This window comes from Rutidosis leptorrhynchoides, unplaced genomic scaffold (genome assembly GCF_046630445.1).
Source record: "Rutidosis leptorrhynchoides isolate AG116_Rl617_1_P2 unplaced genomic scaffold, CSIRO_AGI_Rlap_v1 contig170, whole genome shotgun sequence".
Classification (NCBI taxonomy): domain Eukaryota; kingdom Viridiplantae; phylum Streptophyta; class Magnoliopsida; order Asterales; family Asteraceae; genus Rutidosis; species Rutidosis leptorrhynchoides.
Window position 1 is genome coordinate 74,039 of NW_027266419.1, and position 16,646 is coordinate 90,684.

At 35.6% G+C, this 16,646-nt stretch overlaps 3 protein-coding genes and 1 pseudogene across 4 annotated transcripts; 2 read left to right on the forward strand and 2 right to left on the reverse strand.

Moving 5' to 3' along the window:
• Window positions 1-498: 498 nt before the first annotated feature.
• LOC139881557 (MLO-like protein 4) lies at window positions 499-3,504 on the reverse strand. The gene is made up of 13 exons (XM_071866008.1): window positions 3,274-3,504; window positions 3,014-3,130; window positions 2,871-2,931; window positions 2,631-2,737; window positions 2,361-2,435; window positions 2,046-2,131; window positions 1,889-1,938; window positions 1,684-1,724; window positions 1,410-1,580; window positions 1,289-1,324; window positions 1,137-1,204; window positions 962-1,022; window positions 499-876 (listed from the first exon to the last, which is right to left on the reverse strand). Exons 1-13 carry the CDS (start codon window positions 3,502-3,504, stop codon window positions 499-501), a joined length of 1,482 nt encoding a protein of 493 aa, XP_071722109.1.
• A 1,453-nt stretch (window positions 3,505-4,957) lies between these two features.
• LOC139881560 (GTP 3',8-cyclase, mitochondrial-like) lies at window positions 4,958-6,707 on the reverse strand. Of its 2 annotated transcripts, none has more exons than XM_071866011.1 (6): window positions 6,636-6,707; window positions 5,971-6,537; window positions 5,722-5,889; window positions 5,448-5,615; window positions 5,249-5,317; window positions 4,958-5,041 (listed from the first exon to the last, which is right to left on the reverse strand). In XM_071866011.1, the coding sequence occupies exons 1-6, from the start codon at window positions 6,705-6,707 to the stop codon at window positions 4,958-4,960; spliced, it is 1,128 nt and encodes a 375-aa protein (XP_071722112.1). The 2 variants fall into 2 exon arrangements, with proteins under 2 accessions (XP_071722112.1, XP_071722111.1); XM_071866010.1 differs by having other exon boundaries at window positions 5,424-5,615.
• Window positions 6,708-10,257: 3,550 nt separating this feature from the next.
• Window positions 10,258-12,117, forward strand: LOC139881542 (calmodulin-lysine N-methyltransferase-like). The gene is made up of 7 exons (XM_071865995.1): window positions 10,258-10,345; window positions 10,413-10,599; window positions 10,822-10,901; window positions 11,155-11,215; window positions 11,307-11,422; window positions 11,608-11,740; window positions 11,850-12,117. Exons 1-7 carry the CDS (start codon window positions 10,258-10,260, stop codon window positions 12,115-12,117), a joined length of 933 nt encoding a protein of 310 aa, XP_071722096.1.
• A 373-nt stretch (window positions 12,118-12,490) lies between these two features.
• Window positions 12,491-14,936, forward strand: LOC139881558 (ankyrin repeat-containing protein ITN1-like; annotated as a pseudogene).
• Window positions 14,937-16,646: the final 1,710 nt, after the last annotated feature.

Here is a 16,646-nt window from a genome sequence, read left to right on the forward strand (position 1 = left end):
ATCGGGTATTATTTTGGGTATCGAGTTGTAGTCTTATTTATAACAGAGAGTAATTTTGGTAGCGAGTTATAGTGTTATTGATATTGGTAGTCATTTTCGTAGCGAGTTGTAGTGTTATTAATATCGGGTTGTATTTTTCGTAGCGAGTTGTAGTCTTATTTATATAAGCTAATAATTTGGCTACCTAGTTAAAATATAAGGAGTAGCTGACCCAGAATTTTTCTTTTTTTATAAAGGTGAGAATAATTTTATTAATTAAATTAAAATGACAATGACAGAGTCAAGTCGTGGTAATAAATCTTAATCGATAATCTTAAAAGATACAATTAGCACTCCAAATTAGACAAAAATCATAATATTATCAAAAAAATATCGTCATAGTATTATCAAAAAATATCGTCATGTCCTTTAAAAAAGAAAATACAGTATGATCTAACTGTAGGAAGACATTTCTACAAAACTGACTTCTATTTTGCTTCTTCAACAAGGAATCTAAATCTAAGGTGGAGGAAAGTGGAACCGATCAGCTTTGTGACGATTCTGTTTGTTATCATCATCGTCATCGCCAGAATAGTTGCTGTAGAATGAATTATTCGACTTCTCATCATTATGAGACGATATTTCACGCAATGAACCATGAGATGAAGACGCTGTTCGAAAGGATTCCGTCAGAGTTGCGTGGCGGCTACCTTCCTTCCTAAGAGAATCTCTTCTGCTTAGATTCAAAAAAGAAGAGACCAAAGAAGACGTTGAGGATTGTCTCAGTAGGGGAGAGCTGGAACTTGTACTTTGCCTGGTTTTTACTCTACTTTGCCATTTATAGAGTGATTTCCTGACATTTTCAGGTATAACTGATTTCTTAAACCTTGAACCCATCTACAACCAAACCAACACAAGTCAGCTCCAGAAATTGAAATATCGAATGAATGAAAACGGTGAAGATTGGCAATGAACACCAAACCTGTGTAACAATGACGTAAAGAGGGAATGTAATAAAGCTACACCAAATTTGCGAAACAATTCTGCAGTCATGTTAAGAATGTGAGTTTGACTTCATTGCACAGAACTGAAGTAGTAAATTCACCATATTTAGATAAAAGAAGTGATTGTTCTCTTCTGGTTCTAAAGTGTTATACCCGAAAGTCAAGCGGATTGCACCAAACCAGTGATTCTCAGTGTAACAAGAAGGTTCTTCTATTTCCCACTGCAACAACCAGTAAGAATTCTATCCGGTTTAACACACTAGATGCAAATTTATAATTGACTGAACGATTATTTTATATCTTACCATGGACCAAAGGAACGATGCCATTTCAAATGCATTCTGCAAATTCAATTTTAATCAGTAGCTAGATAAGAAATCCCATTTTCCAATAGTATGAAACATTCCTAACGAAAAAATTGTTAACCTGAAATGATATAAACTGTATTAACCGCAAGAGAAACTCTGGCTTTCCAAACCAGAAGAGCTCATCCCTGAGGTTAAAGTGATGATGTCCCAACCGCGGACTTCTTTCCAGGATTTCAACTGCCAACTTCACTACAATACGGTGCAGTTTTGTACCAATCATCAATATTAACTGTTCAAGAAGCAGCATTAAGATTAATTAGTCTTGTGTAGCTGAACTGAAGCTAGTAATTAAGAAAGAGGAGTCAAGAGGATATTCAAATGCGATAACTCACAATGGCCGGAACAAATGATATCCAAAAGTAAATATGGGTTCCTGAACAATGTTGCACATTTCATCCTTTAGCAAGTGGCAAGAGATCAAATAATTAACAAAGTTTCAAGATAAATTTTCTAATTGAAGTAAACTAATAATCTCCTATATCCTTATACTATGTATGAAGTCGTGTGTCACAGGTTTTCCAGATTCATAGAAGTTACCGTGAAAATTCAGAAAAATGCAAACTATGGCAAAAACCCAGAGAGGCCATCTGCAAGAGGCAAAAACCTAGGCCGGAGTTAGGAAGTGAACCGATCAGAAAAGTGAATGTATGAATTTTAAAGAAACAAAAAGTGCTGAGCAAAGTAAGAGGCAAACCCAATGCCAACAATATCACGGAATTCTTCCTCCATGCTTCGCACCATATATTTGTGAAAATCGTATGCCAATGGAAGTTGATGAGTCTGAAAAATAAGGGGGATAATTATTATTAAGAAAAAGGGCTATATCATATATATTTCTTGAAATGTACATTTGATGTCATTATCCCTTCTACATTGTGTAATATAATAATAAGAGACTAGAACAGCTCGAAGAAAAAGATGAGGACAGTATCCTCAGTACTCTGCTAATTGTGGATAAAAATGTTAATTAAAATTCTAGATACATGAGAGATAACTTAAAGAAACATACAGAAATGAAGCCCAAACGCAGAGCTTGGTAATCTGAATGGTTTATTGAACTCCAGAATTGGCGGCCGAAACAAAGCTGCATGATAAAGTTACATTGAGGTCAAAATTATTTGAGTAAATCCTCAATAGTGAACTTTTAAAAGAGAGTTAAAATTGTGGAGCTTATGCAATGAGATTAGAATTAGATTGTTACATAATCAAGAAAGAATGCAATTATTCATAGCAAGAAGGTTTTGTCATTGACTAACTGATTTAATGCATACAAAAATACCAGCCACACAAGAATGCGATGCTGGCTCCAAGGATGGGAGACACGATGAACGATGAAGGTAGATAATCGGTTCATTTTTGAACTGTTTGTAGCTTCGAGTGGTGTTTCTAAAATAAAGTGAACAAACGGCTAGTCAGTAGAGAGCTGAGAGGGTATAACTTAAGAGGTGGATCCAGGAAAATAAAAATAAAATAAAGTCACACAAATATCATATCGTGTATTCTCAAATACATTTCTTACTTTCCAGATTCTTTTTGGCTATATTCTGCGCTTGGATTTCCCATGTTTTCCAACTTAAAATCTGCAAAAGAAATTTAACCACGTCAAACATTTTGCTTGAACTAGTAATTGATTATCAATAGGAAGTGTATGACAGTATGAACCTTAATCATAGCGAAGGCAATGGCGATAAAGCTGTAGGAAACATGAGTCGCAGCAAGCAGAAAAACGAAACGATGCATCTGCTCTAGGCTTTCATGCGAAGCAAAAGATTCATGGCCCTAGAAAACAGTCAAATACTAGCACATATCAGCCGAAAGGTAAATTCATCTGAAACAATCATAGTTACAAAGACAAAAACTCTGCCAACTTTAATGAATGACATTATTAAATATGAAAAAAAAAAAAGGTAAGGATGGAGCACCTCTGGACAGTATCTGTTTGGTGTAATGTGCTTCTCTTGCAGTTTCAGTCTGGAAACTGAGTAGTTAAGAAAATCTGAATTTGGAAGGAAAATGTGTTCCACTGATGATCCCACATCAGGCTTAGGCGCACACGGATAAAATCGGCTGCTTATTAACGACGATTTGATACATATCTTGGCAATGAATATACTCCAATGACCCATCAACAATGATAGAACCCCAAAAAGCATCAACTCTGCTCACAATAATTAACCCCCATTCAAAAAAATTAAAAATTTGGAAGAGACAATACAACAAACACAAGTGCACAACACAATTTTTTTTACCTTATTTTTTTCGTTATTTTTTCGTTAATGGAGGATTTGGATGTGTATCAGTGCTTTTCATGGCAATCTTAGATTGCAAAATAGAATTACGTTCCTATAATCTTCTACCCGAATTTCGGGTTATAATTTTTAGATTGGTTTTCGATTAGATATGAATCTGTTGCTGAAATTTGTTGAAATGTGAATGGAGCGGGTAGAGATGGATGGCGTGCTACATCACATGCACGTTAGAATTTCTCCACATCATATAAGTTCGAAAGTATTTGATCGCTAAATTTAGTGGAGAAGAAAATGTTTCTCTCAAATCAATTGAACTACCGTGTTAATAGCAAAAAATGGCGTGTAAATAGGCATGGCGCGAGATTAGCTGGGAGTTGTAGGCTTGTCGAGCGTTCAGAGCGAGTTGTAGGCTTGTTGAGCGTTTATAGCGAGTTGTAGTCTTGTTTAGCGCTTTCAGCGAGTTGCTTGTCGAGTTATATCAGCGAGTTGTAGCTTGTTGATCGTGTATAGCGAGCTGTAAGCTTATTGGGAGAGCGTTGATAGCGAGTTGTAGGCTTGTTGAGCATTTATTGCGAGTTGTAGGCTTGTTGAGCATTTATTGCGAGTTGTAGGCATGTCGAGCGTTTATAACGAGTTGTAGGCTTCTTTAGCATTTATAGCGAGTGGTAGGCTTGTTGAGCGTTTATAGCGGGTTGTAGTTTTGTAGAGATCTGTCGGAGTTGTAGGCTTATTGGGAGAGCGTTTATAGCGAGTTGTGAAACGTCATCCAATCCTACCCTAATTCCTATCCTAACTCAGGGATACAACAATATATATATATATATATATCTCTATATGAATCTTTCTATAAGTAGTGTAGTAAAATAGCTCTTCTTCATATAGGACTGTTCTGTTCTGCATATAAAATTATACATGTGGTAGCTGATATATAGGCACCCCAACAAACAAGGAAAGGAAACCAGTACCAAAAAACACAATGGATTTAAACGAAACTACGAATTCCTTTTATATCAGCTCTGTGTCACTCCTGATAGAAAATCAACAAGGATAGTTGAATTAGAAATACAATACTTGGTCTCTGAAAAAAACAAGAATGTGGGGAAATGCCAAAATTCAACAGATGGAGCAAAATTTAGCATATTTTCGATCGAGCCATATATATATATATATGACTTCAGAAGAGCACAAACATTTAGCTAGCAGTCATGAAACATGACGAATGTCTGATCTCAGAAAGTAATGAAAAAAAGGTTTCAGACAATGATAGGTAGGACATGACACAACCTCAACGTAAAAAAGCTCTAAAATATTGTTTATGTATAGGTTTGATCGTAAGAATAGTACCGATTAGGAAACATCAGCCACCAATATGTACCATTGGTCTGTTTGCAGTCTTTGCAAGGTCAAACATTCCAGCATGAGCAGCTTTCTTCCTCTTTACCTTCATCAAACCAGAACCAAAGGTTTTCAGAGATTTGCCCGAAGAAGGAAAAAAAAAGCCACATAGCAAATAGTTGAAGAAAACTTTATCCTTAAGTCAGCCCATTGAATTGATCTATGCAAACAAGTTACAGTTTTTGTTATCAAATCAAACCACGGCCAATAAATTACAATCGGTGCCATAATGGAAGAAATGCTAACATCATACCGCAGCACTAATTATTTCCCTCAGAATCATGTCATCAGCACCGTTGCGAAGTGGATCCTTTAAGCTGACCTGTGAAATAGACACAGTTTTCAAAACTTTATAATGAAGCAACTAATATCATGTTTCTATCAGAGTAAATCCAACACAATAACGTTATCAATCCAAGATGATTCACCTCTGAAGGACCAAAAAGGCATACTTTAAAGTTTCCATCAGCCAATAGTCGCAACCGATTGCATCCAGCACAAAAATGTTCAGTCATTGATGTGATGAACGAAACAGTACCAACATGCCCTTCTATCCCAAAATTCTTTGCTGTCTCGGTTGGGTGATCATTCAGCCTCTTCACACTAACAAACTTCTTTGCCTATGCATTCCAAATAAAGTTTTTTCAGACCAAAAAAGATAAAATACTCTATTTTGGAAAACAAAACATGTAACACACAAGATCACCTGTCGAAATAGTACCTTACCACTCTATCCAACATTTCAGAGTAAGACACGAGTTTCTTAGAATTCCAAACATTTCCATCAAAAGGCATGAATTCAATGAACCGAATGTTAATCGGTTTATCACGAGTCAGCTCGACGAAATCACAAATTTCATCGTCATTAAATCCTCGCATTACAACGCAGTTTACCTGACACGCATATATTATGATGTTACTAAAATTAAAAAGTCAGTACTGGTGAAAATCAAAGCTACACTACCTAATACTCACTTTGACTGGATTGTAGCCAAGTTCTAGAGCAGTATCGATAGACTGCTTGACCTTTTCGAGCCCTTTACGTCTTGTCATGAATTCAAATTTAGCTGGGACCAATGTGTCTAAGCTGATATTGAGAGCAGTAAGCCCACACTCTTTCAACTTTGGAAGTTTCCTCGCAAGAGTTATTCCGTTGGTAGTCATAGCTAACGTCTTAAGTCCTTTTAAATTAGACAACTCCAAGCATATATCTTCGATATCTTTCCTGATCATTGGCTCACCACCTGTCAACCGAATCTTGTTCACTCCAGAAGTAACGAAAAGACTAGCCAACCGAACAACCTCGTTGATTGTCAGAATTTTCGGTGCAGGAGTCAGCTCAACACCTTCAGCTGGCATACAATACTGACATCGAAGATTACAACGCTCGGTCAACGAGATTCTCAAGTATGTATGTATCCTCCCAAATGAATCCGTTAACATATCTGAAACAGGATTATCCTTTACGCTGTCCTCGTTTAAATTTGCACAACAACTTGAAAATGAACATATCTTTGACAAAGAGCCCGATCCACAATCGACCTGATAATCAATTTATACGATCGACAATTACACTTGGGCAAATTTCATATACATCACCAAACAACAAAAGATTGAAAATTTGAAACAAAAAGGTAGGCGCATACCATTAAAGGATTCAAATTTCTAAACCCCAGATGCCAATTAGTGAGCTTTGAAACATAGCGCCTCATAGTCTCTGCTGACACCAAAACTGAAAGACGGACAAAAATTCCAGTCGACTGATAAAACCCAACACAGAGAAGAGATACAATGAAGAAGAAAGAAGCTGTTTGGGGGAGGCAGTGATTCAAAGCTCTGCTCTGAAGTCGAATAAAATATACACTTGAAGAAGAAGAAGTTGTTTACTTAACCTTTCATATTTGACAAAAGGTGCTAAGATGAAAGTGACCCTGAACTTAGTTTTATTCTGTTTGTTTGGAGAGAATTGGTTGGTTTGTATCTGTATAGTAGATATATTAGATACTCATACAACGGATTTTTATTTTAATTTTCTTAACATCCGTCGAGATTCAAACCTTCGAGCTCCTCCAAAATTCGAGAAAATTTTGATAATGATAATTTATTTTATTTGATGATTCACGTAAATTATGGACATTAATTAAATAAAATTACTAGTAAATTGAAAATGTATAAATGTGGTCCCTCATTTATTAGAAATTAAATTTTATCGTCCCTTTTACTTTTAAATGATCTAATATTTTCCTTATGTTTAATTATATTTGTTTCATGTTTATTAAAAAATGTAAAAGTGAACAACTATTGAAATATTTTAACTCTTGTAGCTTGCTCGCCAAACTTCCTCTTGAAGATGGAATGGATGTTCAAAACGTCATCTTGATCGAGATCATGTGTGGCCGGCTAGCAACAACGTTCGATGCTTGCTTCTGATAAAACTTGACGCTTTTTCGTCGAACAACTTTATCGGCCGTCTCAAATACTACAAGACCGTCACAACCGCGTTGATCGGTTACTTGAGCAAACTGGACTCACAAATTTTCAGACATTGGGCAGAGTTTTAAGATTCTCGATAGAAACTCTGCATTATACTAATTCAACCCATAGTATGCCATTTCCATCTCAATTGCCTTCGTTCGTATATCTTCATCAAATACTTCTTCCATAAAAACTCATAGAATACATGTCTTAATCTTCTAGACATGATTGTTGGCTGGCCCGCCACCTTTTCCAGCCATAGTTAGAAGTCCCATCGTGGTCTCTGGATTAGACTGCACATAAAACACTTAGAACGTATATATTTCTGATTAGCTTAAATACTGCATATACATCATTCTTTCCCTCCATGCATCTTAGTAAGAATGTAAACTCATAGAATACATGTCTTATTCTAGAGCTAGAATACCTTATATATATGTATCCGCAAAAACCTTCTGAGACTAGGCTTGAATTTTCTCAACCGCAAAAATTCTGAAAGATGACTTATTTATCACCAATTCACTGCAACTTATAAATTATTTGTCCAATTTTTCCCATAAATTAGATATTTTTATGTTATTTTTCCTACTTTATCCTTTACAAATCGTATAGACAATAGAGAGACTTTTCAATTTGTTCCAATTACAAATTCAATTGCAAATTTTATTGTCAAATCAAAATTCGACACATGGCGTTATATTGATGAATAGTAATTTGACACATGTATTTTAGAACTTTGAGTTTAATTAGGTTTCAAGCTATAATTTTAAATCAATGATAATTTTTTTTCCTATTTTAATTAAAAAATCAAAACACAATAAAAACATAATGATTTTATTAAATTTGAATTTTTTTCCTATCTATTATTTAATAAAAGTATAATACACTATATTTTTCTTATTTCTTATTAAACAATTTTTCCTAATTAAAATTCATTATATTTTTTTTCCTATTCCTAATTAAAACCGCCATATTTTCTTTTTTCCTATTCAAATGGGCATATTATTTAAAAATTATTCCTAATTAAATTATAATATATATTATTTTTTCAATTTTTTTATTAAACTATTATTCGTAATAAAAATTCGTTCTTTTTTCTTATTCCTAATTAAAACGGACATATCTTATTGTTCAAATATTAGGAACAACTAAATTGATTACATACAACATCAAAATAAATCTAGACATGTGACTTTTACTTTTTTTCTATGTTTATTATTTTTGAAAACAAAATAAATTTCTAATTCTAATAGGATTGTAGATTTTGAAATAAAATCAAAATAATTATAATTGATATAAAGTTAAAATAATTCCCTTGTGATATAATATTTGATATATGTTTAATAATGTTATTATATATTTCTTCATATGATATATTTAAATTATTTATTTTTAAAGGTACGGACTTCTCATCCAACGGACGGGCCCGCCAACTTGTATAGATAGTTCTATTACGTTCTATTCCATTCAAAAAAAAAATTCACAACACAACATTTCACAATCTTTACTTTCAACAAAATTCAAAATCTCACAAACATTCTTTAGTTTTCAAAATAATGAAGAAAATTCGTTACTCTCTCTTAATGCTTTTCGTTTTGTTGATCAACGACAACAATATTATCAACGTCAGTGTCTCTGACGAGGATTTGAATGGTCAAGGATATGATGAAATTCCTCTCCCCGAAAGACTCAGACCAGAGAGTATTGCATTTGAGTGCAATGAAGACGGCACAGTGGAGTTCTTAAATAGAACGGTGAAGCTCATGAGTGGTCGGAATTTTCTGTCCCTTTAACCAACAGGAATAGAGGTTTATGCGATGGCACAACTAATCCAAATCTAAAATCTATTTGTAGGAGACCACTCGGTTTGAAGTTTAACTATGCAACTTGCGATGTATACATACCGTATTAGTGTTGGTCGTCTAAGACCATGAGTCCATTGTCGACATGGGTTGAACTTGCCTTCATACATCGAAAAATAGACTTAATTGTGATACTATATTTATATCATAAAAATAACTCACGAGCATAACTCACTCTCAAAATCTAAGGGAAGAAGTGAGGATTGTCCATAGCATCATAAAGACCTAATACAAGTAAATGGAACAAAGATGATGAAGATTGAATGGAATAAAAATTAATACCCATTTTTTTAATTTTGTCTAAAAACATATCTTTAAGTTCTTAATTCATATAACTTAACCATGTTTAAATACATTAACTATCATTACAATTTTCAATATTATAATATATATTTTAATCACATATACTTTAACTATATATACCACTTTAACATTATTATAATATATATTTAATTATCTATTATGTTAACCATCCATTTAAATCATCTAATCAATTAAAATTATACTCAATTATCTAAAGACAATCCAGATGATACAAATCGAAACGAAATAAAAAAAAAAGGGAGTATGAGGGATTGAGGGAGGGTAAGGGAAATTTAAGTATTACAACATGAGGGGAGGAATACTAAATAATGAATAGGCCCATCATGGTTTCGATTGGCCCAAGAAAACTTTATATCTTATGATCCCTTTCATTGGGCCAATACCTTGTGAAAAATATTTCCGCCCCTTTCTTTTTGGGATAATTGCTATTTCCACGAACAGAACATTAGGTGACGAAATATCCTCTCGCACTTATTTTCGTGGATTTGGTAAAGCTGTGTTCGTGGGAATAGCATTACATTACCCATCTTCTTCACTGGTTTGTAGTATAATACAGTTCGTTTTAGTCAAAGCAAAAAATTCAGAGAGCAAGAATTATTTAATGGAGACAATCAAAAAAACAAGATCTTCTTCAATTAGATGGGGAATCCTCCGTCGAGCCCTTCTTCGGAATCGTAATTCCCATATTTACTCTTCTTTTTGTTCAATTAGATGGGTTTGATCAGTTAAAATAAAAATCTGTTTTTTTTGAAAATGCAGATAAGCAATCTCAAGTTGAGATTGAGAGCATTTCAAGGAAGACAAAACATGGGTTCAATCTCATTCCCTGTCAACTACTACTTGATAACAACAACATCAATAAGCAAGAAAGCCAATCTGATTCAAGAGATTGTTGTATGTGTTACACTTTACCCATTCATGGATCACCAAAACTTTACCTCTAGTCAGTTCTCTCTCTCTCTCTCTTTCTCTCTCTCTCTCTCTCTCTCTCTCTCTCTCTCTCCTTGTAAATTAAAGTTCTTCTTTGATGTAAGTTGTGGACTTTTGGTGTTCTATGGATATATGAAATGTAGCAGTACTTGCAAATCAACTGAAGTTCTACTTTTATTTATGATATGAATTGAACATATATAAGCCTTGTGTCATTTTCCCCATTTTGATGCAGCCAAAGAACAAATAGCCACGCTGACCTCAATGACTTTGAAATCTGTAATAGATACCGAATTGACAACACTGGACTTGTTTGTATGTTCTATTTCATTCTACTTTTCAAATTCTTGAGCTTGGTTGGTCCTTTCTGTGGATTTGAACTTGATGTGCGCCTTTTAATTAGTTGAAATAACTTGAAAAGATAAAAAACTCGGCTCCCATTATCGTGAGAAAGAACAAAGTACCGAAACAACCAATCATTGCTTACTCTTTCTTGTTGTGATTGTGAACTTTACAATGTCCTCTTGATAAAAGACACTTCGAGTTCTAAAATGCTCATTTTGTACAGGTAGCTGGCCATTGGAAGACGTCCTTGCTTATTTTCGCATGTCGAATGCAGACATGTTCAGGTTTGTTTGAATTTTTTTTTGGCTTTAGTAAAGATTGTATAGGCTATGGATGCTTAAGCTGTCAATATTGTTAAAAGTTTTCCGTTTCCAGGTCTAAAAGAGTTCTTGAGCTTGGATCAGGCTACGGCTTAGCTGGATTAGTTGTTGCCGCAACCACTGAAGCAGTAGAAGTTGTAATCTCAGATGGAAATCCTCAAGTTGTTGATTGTATCCTTTTGGTCTACCCTTTTATGGGTTCACAATCATATTTTTAGTGTTGAAAGAAATTGGCTCTTTAATGTAGAAGACCGAAAATGACTTGTTTAGATTTGGAATGGTTTCCATTGGTATTCTAGTCTTTTCTCCATCCTCGTCATTCATATTGGAATTTGCGGTTCTTAACATACAGATAGATATCCAGCATAACATAGAGGCCAACACCGGATTGTTTGGGGATACAAACATGAAATCTATGATGTTGCATTGGAACCAAACAGAAATTTCGAATATCTCAAATACATTTGATGTCATCATTGCTAGTGATTGGTATATTCTGATTAAGGCTCCTACAATGTTTATTAACATGATCTTCTTCTTTTTTGCAATACATGTATAGCTTTTGTCTAAAACTTAAATCTTTGTGTCATTTTGGCAGCACATTTTTTGACGAATTTCACAAAGACCTTGTTCGTATCACGGAGCTATTGTTAAGAAGTACAAGTCCTTCTGAAGCTATATTTTTCAGCCCCAAAAGAGGCGATTCGTTGGACAAGTTTGTAAAGGAAGTGGAAGGAAGAGGATTGCAATACAGTTTAGTAGAAAACTACAATGAACTAGTTTGGAAGCATCATCAGAAGTTCATGAATGGAAATGAATTGTGGGCAAACTATGAGAAAAGATCATTGCTACCCATTACTAATTAAGATTTCACTATAATAAAGTTGTATGAAGGAACAAATGAGGATATTTGACTTTAGTTGACCTGGCTTGAAGCCCATTTGTACTTCCTCCGTCCAACGTAAATACGAGAGTCTGCTTGTTTGTTTGTCTGTCTTCTTCTTCAATCAGTCGCCAATTTTCATTTCAGGAAAGAATTATAAAAAGAAGGAATAAAAATACCTTTTTTGTCAGCCTCCTCCCACATGAAGCTTCTCTACACTTTCCTTCTATCTGTTTTTGTCGTCTTTCTCAACCGCCATTATTGAAACTCGCCACTTACACAGTCATGAAGCATATTGCAATCTCCACTATCTATTGAATGATCATCTGATACTGAATTTTAATTTCATTTCAATCATGGCCTCATCTAAAGAACATCATCAAGGTACCCTTTTCGTCTCTTTTACCATCCATCCGTTTAAATTTAAGTAAATATGTTGTAAAATTTCTTGAGCTAGAGCTTGTTGATGGAAGAATTCTATCTTGTACCAAATATTTCAATTGTCTTCCAACTAGTTGTATGTTTGATTTCAATTGTCTTCCAACTAGTTGTATGTTTAATTGTTTAATCTCTTCTTTATTTAAGTTATAATTGATTATCTTTTGTGTAGGGTTAGATACCGAAAAAAGACTGATTTTGAGTCCAAAATCATCAGCCTTCACTACGGAGACACCCACAACTCCCACGACACAAACGCCGACAACACCAACGACGCCTAGCCCATCACCGTCGTCAGCAACAGCACCAGCTCTTGTCCTATCAAACTCTGGGAAAAGAATTGATCAAGCAGGCAAAAAGAAATACGTCAAACAAGTAACAGGTCGCCACAATGACACCGAGCTGCATTTGGCAGCTCAACGCGGTGATCTGGAGGCAGTCAAGAAGATTCTTGATGATATCAGTAGCCAAGCCCAGATGATGAGTGGATCGGACTTTGATTTTGATGCTGAAGTGGCGGAAATTAGAGCCTCGGTTGTGAATGAGGTTAATGAGTTGGATGAAACCCCATTGTTTACGGCTGCTGATAAAGGTCATCTTGATGTCGTCAAGGAATTATTGCAATACTCCAGTAAGGAAACGTTGTGTCGGAAGAATAGATCCCAGTTCGATCCGTTGCATATAGCTGCTGTCCAGGGGCATCATGGTAATCTATCCTTGCATTCTATCAAATGGATTCTTTATTCGTCTTTTTTACCAAGTAGTAATTTTCATACATGTTTCATGTTTTGCAGAAATTGTCCAAGTATTACTGGAGCATGACCCTGGACTAAGCAAAACATTCGGTCCCTCAAACACAAACCCACTAATATCAGCAGCAACCAGAGGACATACAGCTGTTGTCAATGAATTGCTTTCAAAGGATAGTGGCCTATTAGAGATTTCGAGGTCTAATGGAAAAAATGCATTGCACCTAGCTGTCAGGCAAGGACACGAAGATATCGTCAAAGCATTACTCGACAAAGATTCACAGTTAGCTCGAAGGACGGACAAGAAAGGACAGACTGCACTCCACATGGCTGTAAAGGGACAGAGTTGTGAGGTGGTGAAGTTGCTTCTCGAGGCAGATGCTGCCATTGTTATGCTTCCGGACAAGTTTGGTAACACAGCATTGCATGTTGCCACCAGAAAGAAGCGCGTAGAGGTTTGCTTACTTTCTTTATTTAAAGTTAAGATACTGTATTGTGAGTGGTACTGCATTTTTGGCCTTTCAAATGTTCATAACTCAATTCTCTTGTCATTTCATGTGGAAAACAATGAATTGGTTTCCTGACATTGAATGTAATTTTGACCATTTGAGAAACATGCTTGTCTTGTCTACATGAATTCTCATTTTTCATCATGATGCATTATCATATCTTGTCTTCGGTTTTGCAATACATGAATGTACTAGCTTAAGCTGAGAATCATCAACTTTCTATGAGTGGTTTTTGGTTTATATGGTGTAAATGTCAAATTTCCATTTCATTTACAGATAGTGAACGTGTTGCTTTCCCTCCCCGACATCAATGTCAATGCATTGACTAGAGACCACAAAACAGCTCTTGATATAGCTGAAGATCTCCCGCTTTCTGAAGAATCCTCCTATATTAAAGAGTGTCTTTGTCGTGTTGGTGGGTTAAGAGCTAATGAACTGAACCAACCAAGAGACGAGTTGAGAAAAACCGTGACTCAGATTAAGAAAGACGTTCATATCCAGCTTGAGCAAACTAGAAGAACAAATAAAAACGTTCATAACATTTCTAAAGAGCTCAGGAAGCTTCATCGGAAGGGATCAACAACGCCACAAACTCAGTTACCGTGGTAGCTGTCCTTTTCGCAACCGTGGCATTTGCCGCAATTTTTACCGTTCCTGGTGGAGATGATGATAATGGGAAGGCAGTTATGGTCAAGACGTCCTCTTTCAAAATCTTCTTCATATTTAATGCGATTGCTCTGTTCACCTCTTTGGCGGTTGTGGTCGTTCAAATAACTCTAGTTAGAGGTGAGACAAAGGCCGAGAAGCGTGTGGTTGAAGTAATCAACAAGTTGATGTGGTTGGCTTCTGTATGTACTTCGGTGGCATTCATGGCTTCTTCTTACATAGTGGTTGGTCCACGACACAAATGGGCTGCCATTTTGGTTACGGCGGTCGGGGGTTTGATCATGGCAGCTGTTCTTGGCACCATGACGTATTATGTCGTAAAATCGAAAAGAATTCGCTCGATGAGGAAGAGGGAAAAGAGTGCCCGGAGGAGTGTATCAAACTCGTGGCCTCAGTCCGAATTCTCCAATTCGGAAATTGACCGAATTTATGCCCTTTAAGTTCCGAGAATTGTAAATTCATACGAGATTCGTACTAATGAATGTAAGACTTTATTACTAACAATCAATGATACAACAGTCCAGTGATGTTGTAGAAGATAATATATCACATCTCTCTTTTTCTTTCTTGGATCAAGTCTAAATGGTGCATTAAACTTTTTCTGTGCCAATGTTTAGAACCCTTTTTTCTAAAGTAGAAATGAGAAAAGCTCAGTGAAATAGACTGCAAATCGTCACCTTATCTTCGAAAAAGGCCGATATGTTTCCTTCTTTTACAAGTAGAAGAATAAATCTCACTGTGTGTGCCCCCTAGAATATTTTGCATACATCATCATTGACCTTCATGTCCGAAAACTGTCCTACTATCCCCATGACCATCAAATTATCAGAGTTATATGGGCACTTCGTCTCCGTGATAAGTTATTTTCATTCGTTCTGCAAAAACCTTTTAGGTTGCAAGCTTGATGACATCCAAAATATGGCTAATATAGTAGTAACGCGTGCTTTCTCAAACTTCCAAGTTCAATGGAGCTCAAGCCGAGTCGAGTTTAGGCTAAAGCTCCTCCTTTTCGCGGTTGATGCTCATAGAGGGTTAGAAAATTGGAGAAATATCTAGCAAGTTTCAACAAATATCTCCATACACAGTTAAAATATCAGCTATCATACAGGTTCTATATAAAAAAAATCTCTTTTTATCTGATCTCCAAAGTAAATTGTGTGTGTACAAATGTCATTGCTTTTGATTAATGGTGACAGCCAAAAGAAGAAGAAAAGGATAAGGAATTATTGTATTTGCTTTATAAATGTCTTACACGTTCATTCATAATACATTTAATTTGATACTACATTCGTCCCTAATTAACGAGACACTTTTCTTATATAATTTAAAAAAATCAATTAATTAGGGACAGAAATACTACTATCAAGCATATGCAAAAATTGATATAATTATGAAGTAGTATGAAAGTGAGTGGTGGGATGGTGGTAGGTTTCATTTCACAATCTTGAATTTCTTTGCATCTAGCACACCATTAGATAGTTACTCCCAACTCATCTGGCAAAGTGACAATGCCCTTTTCTTGATCTCTTTCCGAGAGCTGCTAATCGGATCGTATGTTGAGAAATCATTCACAACTACAAGCATAGAGCTGATAGAATGAATGAAATCGAAAACAGTAATGCTAATCGGAGATGGAAATGTAAACCAAGTTGTTGGATTGCCGTCGAATCTCCGGTAGCTAACTCGGCTAGCCATTCGCTGGCTAGCGTCGCAGTTTCGATTGAATCGCCGGCTGCTGTCTGGTCGGAACTTGACCCTTTTGTTCCTCCGATCGGCTTAGGATTGGTATCACTTGCAGATTTCAAGCTACAAATACGGAAATTAAATTATTTAAAATTAGCTTACATAATCATATTTAAAATAATATTGCCTTCGTCTTCAAATAGATGTCGTTTTTGCGATCTATTTGAAGACGGATGGAGTACTCAATTTGACAAGACAACAATCTAGATTATTCGCTTTACCTTGGAGAATTGGGGCAAAATGTGATTGTATAATCAGCTCCGGTACAAGTAAAAGTACTAGAAGCATCATCGTATGCATAGCTATAAGATTTCGGACACATCGACTTAAACGCCAGCGAATACGTCGACGGCTTACACAACGCCGGTGAGTTGTACGCGCCGCTGCAACAGTATTCCGGCTTATCA

Excerpts from the sequence above, each read along its gene's own strand:
- LOC139881557 (XM_071866008.1), bottom strand. The coding sequence starts at position 3,504 with ATGCTTTTTGGGGTTCTATCATTGTTGATGGGTCATTGGAGTATATTC. Across the intron at positions 2,436-2,630 it reads ATCGCATTCTTGTGTGGCTG|CTTTGTTTCGGCCGCCAATT; the intron begins GTATTTTTGTAT and ends TTTATCATGCAG. Across the intron at positions 1,725-1,888 it reads CATTTTTCTGAATTTTCACG|GAACCCATATTTACTTTTGG; the intron begins GTAACTTCTATG and ends AACATTGTTCAG.
- LOC139881542 (XM_071865995.1), top strand. The coding sequence starts at position 10,258 with ATGGAGACAATCAAAAAAACAAGATCTTCTTCAATTAGATGGGGAATC. Across the intron at positions 10,346-10,412 it reads GAATCGTAATTCCCATATTT|CAGATAAGCAATCTCAAGTT; the intron begins ACTCTTCTTTTT and ends TTTTTGAAAATG. Across the intron at positions 11,216-11,306 it reads TCGAATGCAGACATGTTCAG|GTCTAAAAGAGTTCTTGAGC; the intron begins GTTTGTTTGAAT and ends TTCCGTTTCCAG.
- LOC139881560 (XM_071866010.1), bottom strand. The coding sequence starts at position 6,707 with ATGAGGCGCTATGTTTCAAAGCTCACTAATTGGCATCTGGGGTTTAGA. Across the intron at positions 5,890-5,970 it reads TTGGCTACAATCCAGTCAAA|GTAAACTGCGTTGTAATGCG; the intron begins GTGAGTATTAGG and ends TATGCGTGTCAG. Across the intron at positions 5,616-5,721 it reads CTGAAATGTTGGATAGAGTG|GCAAAGAAGTTTGTTAGTGT; the intron begins GTAAGGTACTAT and ends TGGAATGCATAG.